The following is a 6,867-nucleotide window of genomic DNA, read 5'->3' as shown; positions in this document are numbered from 1 at the left end:
TTAACAATTATTTTTTTATATATATATAATTTTTTATTTATAGAAAATTATTAATGTACATTGTTTTTGGAATTTAGAAGTGAATTGCATGAGAAGTTAAGTAAACTAGTGCATAATAATGAATAATTAATTATTATTAACCCTTACTATATAAGTACGACGTGCGGAAGTCATTGTAATTAGTCCACGCTAGAAAGTGCCCTTGTAATTATTAATGCAGACCCAAACAAAACCTTGGATGGAAGCCCCCAAAAATCTCTTAATTAACACCTTTCTCCTTTTTGTTGTTCTCAATCTCCATCTTAAATACATGGCACCCTCACTATTAGTAGCACTTGGTAGGTAGCAACAAACAAAAAACCTCAATCCCACGTCTCAAATCTCAACACATTACACATCACAAAAATGCCTTCCCCAAACGCATCATAACATAATCCACACAAGGATGATGAGGCTGAACTTTCTCCTTTGTTTCTGTTTCTTCACTCTCGTCGTTTCCGAAACCGACCCGAACGACGTGAAGATTCTAAACACTTTCAGAAGAGGGTTGAACAACTCAGAGCTCTTACCATGGCCCGAAGAAGGAGGAGACCCGTGCGGGAGCCCACCGTGGAAATACATCTTCTGCAACGGCAACAGAGTCGCTCAAATTCAGACCAAGAACCTGGGTCTGGTGGGCCCACTTCCTCAAAACCTCAACCAACTCGTCATGCTCGAGAATCTGGGCTTACAGAACAACAACCTCAACGGTCCCTTGCCTTCCTTCAAGGGCTTAAATAACCTTAAATACATTTTTCTCGGTCGCAACGACTTCGATTCAATCCCTTTAGATTTCTTCGAGGGACTGAAGAGTCTCGAGGTCTTGGCTTTGGATTACAACGAGAAGCTTAATGCAAGTAGTGGCGGCTGGAGTTTTCCGGCAGCGTTGGCGGATTCGGCGCAGCTGAGGAACTTGAGTTGCATGAGCTGTAATCTGGTGGGCCCCATTCCGGGGTTCCTCGGGGACATGGCGTCGCTGTCGGTGTTGCTGCTGTCGGGAAACAACTTAACCGGCGAGATTCCGGCGACGCTGAACGCCGTGCCGGCGTTGCAGGTTTTGTGGCTGAACAACCAGCGTGGTGAGGGACTCACTGGGAAGATTGATGTCTTGGCGAGTATGATTTCGTTGACGAGTTTGTGGCTTCACGGGAATAAGTTTGAAGGGAGTGTGCCAGATAGTATTGCGGATTTGGTTTCTCTAAAGGATTTGGATCTCAACGGGAATGAGTTTGTTGGGTTGATTCCGAGTGGTTTGGGTGGAATGAAGTTGGATAGATTGGATTTGAATAACAACCATTTCGTGGGTCCGATCCCGGATTTCGCAGCGAGTAAAGTGAGCTTTGAGAACAATGAATTTTGTGTGGCCAAACCCGGGGTTATGTGTGGTTTTGAGGTGATGGTGTTGTTGGAGTTTCTTGGAGGGTTGGGGTATCCTCGGATTTTGGTTGATGAGTGGAGTGGGAATGACCCTTGTGATGGGCCATGGTTGGGGATAAGGTGCAATGGGGATGGGAAGGTGGACATGATTCTTTTGGAAAAGTTTAATATTAGTGGGACTTTGAGTCCTTCTGTTGCAAAGTTGGATTCTCTTGTTGAGATAAGGTTGGGAGGTAATGATATCAGTGGTGGGATACCTAGTAATTGGACTAGTTTGAGATCTTTGACATTGTTGGATCTGAGTGGGAACAACATTTCAGGTCCCTTGCCGAGTTTTAGGAAAGGGTTGAAGCTTGTGATTGATGAGAATCCTCATGTAAGTGCTCCAGAAGGTTCTCTTCCTTCACCAGTGAGTAGTTCGGGTTCCGGTTCGGGTTCGTGGTCTACGAAGGGTGAATCTCCTCCAGCTGATAAGCATAATCCTAATCCATCTGGAGATTCTAGTCCTAATCCAAAGTCTAGTAGTTCTTTTGAGTCGAATAAGTCTTCCATTGGGAAAAAGTTGGTTCCAATTGTGGCTCCTATCGCAGGTGTTGCAGCTGTGGCTTTTGTGCTCATTCCGCTTTATGTGTATTGTTTCAGGAAGAAAAAGGGTGTCTCTGAGGGTCCAGGGTCATTGGTGATTCACCCTAGGGATGCTTCTGATCTGGACAATGTGCTGAAGATTGTTGTTGCTAACAACAGCAATGGGAGCGTTTCCACAGTGACTGGCAGTGGGTCTGGGATTACGACTGGAAGTAGCGAGTCTCGTGTTATTGAAGCTGGGAACCTGGTGATATCGGTTCAGGTTCTTCGAAATGTGACCAAGAATTTTGCGCGGGAGAACGAGGTTGGACGCGGTGGATTTGGGGTTGTTTACAAGGGGGAATTGGAAGATGGGACTAAGATTGCGGTAAAACGAATGGAATCCGGTGTGATTACGAGCAAGGCCTTGGATGAATTCCAGTCTGAGATTGCTGTTCTATCTAAAGTCCGGCACCGGCATTTGGTGTCTCTTTTGGGTTATTCAGTTGAAGGTAATGAAAGGATTCTAGTTTATGAGTATATGCCACAAGGGGCTCTTAGTATGCATCTTTTCCATTGGAAGAGCTTAAAACTGGAGCCACTGTCTTGGAAGAGGAGGCTCAACATTGCCTTGGATGTTGCTAGAGGAATGGAGTATCTTCATAGTCTGGCTCACCAAATCTTCATTCACAGAGATCTTAAGTCATCAAATATTTTGCTTGGGGATGATTTTAGAGCAAAAGTCTCAGACTTTGGGTTGGTAAAACTTGCTCCTGATGGCAAAAAATCTGTAGTGACCAGGCTTGCTGGTACATTTGGATACTTGGCACCGGAATATGCAGGTAATTTTATTCTATTTTGCAAATCTTTTATATTAGGTAATTTGTTTTTATTTTGCACAAGTCTTTTATATTACATATTACCAAATTCAGCTTTATTTTTGTTGTAATTTCTGTTGATTGTACATGTTAATACCTGCTCCAGATACGGTTTCTAAAAGCTGTTTTAGCCTTCTTTAAGGTTCTGAATTCTGATTTCCTATTAGAAATCTCTAGCAGAACTAATAGAGCCTTTTATATTACATATTACCAAATTCAGCTTTATTTTTGTTGTAATTTCTGTTGATTGTACATGTTAATACCTGCTCCAGATACGGTTTCTAAAAGTTGTTTTAGCCTTCTTTAAGGTTCTGAATTCTGATTTCCTATTAGAAATCTCTAGCAGAACTAATAGAGCCTTTGAACTGAATTTTTTTGTAAACTGCTTCATTAACATTGGGTTCAAGGGTGTTAGTAAAGTAACTGATTCTAAGGGGAAAGATTTTAATCTATCTGCATACATCATAGAAAGCATGTCAAATATGGATTATATACAGAATAAATATTGTTTTCAGTCATTTGTAATTACTGAAGAAATCTGTCAAATTTTTTTCCATCTATGCATATTCCAGTCAGATTGAGAAATCTTAAGAAGTGAATGTCTAAAAATTTCACAGAAAAATATCTTGCACCTGGATAGACTTCATAAGATTCACCATGATATCATTGATTATCTGGGACCAGATATAGAAACTTATACATTCCTGTCTCCTGATTATTATTGGATACATTCATAAACTATTAAACTATACTGACTCCTGCTTTTTATTTATATCAGTGACAGGAAAAGTCACTACCAAAGCAGATGTTTTCAGTTTTGGTGTTGTCCTAATGGAGCTGCTAACTGGATTAATGGCACTTGACGAGGATCGACCCGAGGAAACCCAATACTTGGCGTCGTGGTTCTGGCATATAAAATCAGACAAGGAGAAACTAATGTCTGCTATTGACCCGGCCCTCGACATAAAGGAAGAAATGTTCGACGTTGTCTCCATCATTGCTGAGCTAGCTGGGCACTGCTCTGCCAGAGAACCAAACCAAAGGCCAGATATGAGTCATGCTGTGAATGTTCTTTCACCGCTTGTTCAAAAATGGAAACCATTAGATGATGAGACTGAGGAGTATTCCGGCATAGATTACAGTCTTCCCCTAAACCAAATGGTGAAGGATTGGCAGGAGACAGAAGGAAAGGACTTAAGCTATGTGGACCTACAAGACAGTAAGAGTAGTATCCCTGCAAGGCCTACTGGGTTTGCCGAGTCTTTCACTTCTGTCGATGGCCGGTGAAACAAGTTCTTTATGGATTTCTTGAAAGCAAGTTGTTTTTCCATTTTCTAGTTTTCACTTGGTGAAATCCGGATTGAAATCACTTGTCCCATTTTGTGTCTCCTTCCCAAGGTTTTAAATGGCGGTTATGACTGTAGTTTCGGAGTCTTCGAAACCTTAAACATTGCAGAAAATTGGAGACAAATGTGTTAGCATTGTGGTGGTTTCGGAGACCATGATAGTTTTTTTATGATGCGGCTAAAATTGCGGTTTTACACCTCAATTTAAAACCTTGCTCCTTCTTTCCATGTCTCCACAATTAAATAAAAGTGACACGTGGTTAAAAGAATAAAACTCTTTCAAAGTTGGTAATTTTCTTTACTCACGTGTCACTTTTTTAATTGGGGGCTATGAAATGGAGACAGTGATTTGGTACAGTGTAGACATCACAGCAGCATGCTCTTTTCTCAGTTTTTCTTCCTGTCTATGTTTTGTATTTTCATGTGTATGTTTTGTATTTTTAACTTTGATATTTAAGAGTCAATGGTTGTAGATAGTGAACCGTGATCAATGAAAATGCTTGTTATTTGTTCATTCATTTAACGTTTCTGCGTTCTTTTGTCATTTCAAACGGCTTGAAGAGCATTGTACCAAAGGAAAAAAAACGGTTTGAGCACTACAAATATTCTATTCCCAGAATTTTTGTAGCGTCCTAAAGTTTTTTTTTTTCTAGAACACTTATTTTTTTAATTCATTGAATCAGAGATTAATCTTGCTTGTGGTACGTGATTGTTGCTGGTCTAAGAGTATTTTATATACTATAAAAATCAAATACCAGTTTTCCTACAAAATAATCATTTTTACTCGTATACACTACTCTGTCAATCTCTTAAGTTAAAATGATTTTCTTCAAAACCCAATGTTTTGTCGAAACCGATTCGTTATTTTCAAGTACATCGTGATGGTGGAAAAAGGACCTTTTTTTGTTATTTTATCAATGAAGGGCTGAGGCTTTGTGAACTAAAGTGAAACAACAAAACAGTTTTGATTGACCATGTAAAAATCGTTTAAAATGTGATTTTTTTAAAATTATTATTATAAAAATAATACTTTTTTTATTATATAATTATGCATATTAGATAATAAATATAAAAAATCTTTATAATGTACAAAGAATGACCGTAAAATTTGACAAAAATAAAATAAAATGAATGACCGTAAAAATTTTAGACGAATTATCGTGTGTCTGATTGGTTGAATACTTGGATAAAGAAAAGAAATATGAGAATGGGTATGCTAGTAAGTTTTCGAGTGGTACGGATGGTGCCATGTAGTAGCATTTTGGTAAATAAAAAATCCCATGGGGAGCAGCTAAGTTTTAGCATTGTATAACCACGATATTTTTACAATAACTGGAAATCTCACATATCATTAGATGAATGAAGGATTCTGTACCAAAAAAAAAGAATCTAAATGAATAACTTAATTGATCCTTAGATTTCAATTTTGCGAATTGAGTCTCCTTACTTTCCTTCCATATGCAATCAAGTTTCTCTATTAATCTTTGTTAAATATTTAAAAGATTTTACTAACATGGCTTTTTAACACGTGGCTTTTAACACTTAAAAATCATTTCGTTAGACAAAACAAAGGAAATAACCGAGGAATCAGGTGTTGATCTCTAAGAGCATATGAAATTTGAGTCATTCATTTTGATTTTTTTTTACCTTATATTAATATGTCTTTATAATATCACGTTATAATTAAACAATTCATATATTTTGATTCAATGATATAATTTTAAATAACTTTTAAATCATTCTCTTAAATGATCCTCAAATAATAAGAAAATATTTTTTTTACTCATAAGTAACTATTACTTATATAAGCAATCAGAACTAATTTTAAATAATTTAATATGACATGTAGATCATCTCCAATGATAAAAATAAAAAGATAAGCAACGCTATCTAAAAATAAGCAGTTCGTTAAGCAATAAGCTTTGGAAATATAGTTGATTCTCATGGTGATTCTATTTTACAGTTCAAAAGACTCTGGTAGAGTTATAAAGCTGCAACCTCTGATGATGCCTTTGGGCATGAGAATCAACTTGAATCAAATGGAGTTCTATCCAAGTAAGTTTTTCAGTGAGTTTCGTTCTTTACCGTCAAATTTATTTGTGGGACCGTGTTTGCTACCATGCAAATCAGTTTGTAATAAGCCTCTCCATTGTTCATGCTTCAAGTTCAGTTACTCATCCCAAAAATTGGTAAGGAAATATTTTTTAGAAGCATAAAATTACTTTTGTTCCTTTGTGTAACAAAAATTTAGTCTTTCAAGTCAATCTAGACAAATTCAGTGTGTTTACTTTCATGGTTTTACTGCCTTTTCACGATATAACTAGAGGCTAGGGACTGTCTACATTACATCTAATTTCTCCCCAGTCTTATGTAGTTATCCAAATCTTGCAGTGCTAGACTTCACGATAAAGCTTGTAGAAATAGGAGTGGAGCATGATGCTCTCTTGGAAAATAACATTAAAGGTATGTTCTTCTTCTGTTTGAAGTCACAACTTAATTCTTTTTGAATTCATCATCATGAAAAATAAATATTTTTTACAATGATTTTTGAATCGTCTTAGAATATCAATTTTTATATCATTTTTTTAAACCGTTTTAAATTGTTTTATTTTTTGTTTAAAAAATATTAAAAACGTCAGAATTTAAAGATGATTTTTGAATTT

General features: G+C 37.0%; 1 protein-coding gene across 1 annotated transcript; it reads left to right on the top strand.

The window, feature by feature from the left end:
- The first annotated feature begins 265 nt into the window (after window positions 1-265).
- Window positions 266-4,718, top strand: LOC100781857 (receptor protein kinase TMK1). The gene is made up of 2 exons (XM_006588805.4): window positions 266-2,822; window positions 3,637-4,718. Exons 1-2 carry the CDS (start codon window positions 446-448, stop codon window positions 4,143-4,145), a joined length of 2,886 nt encoding a protein of 961 aa, XP_006588868.1. The 5' UTR covers window positions 266-445; the 3' UTR covers window positions 4,146-4,718.
- Window positions 4,719-6,867: the final 2,149 nt, after the last annotated feature.

The sequence above is a fragment of the Glycine max genome, chromosome 10, assembly GCF_000004515.6.
Source record: "Glycine max cultivar Williams 82 chromosome 10, Glycine_max_v4.0, whole genome shotgun sequence".
Lineage (NCBI taxonomy): Eukaryota > Viridiplantae > Streptophyta > Magnoliopsida > Fabales > Fabaceae > Glycine > Glycine max.
Note: the sequence above shows the minus strand (reverse complement) of the source record. Positions and strands in the feature narration are given on the sequence as shown.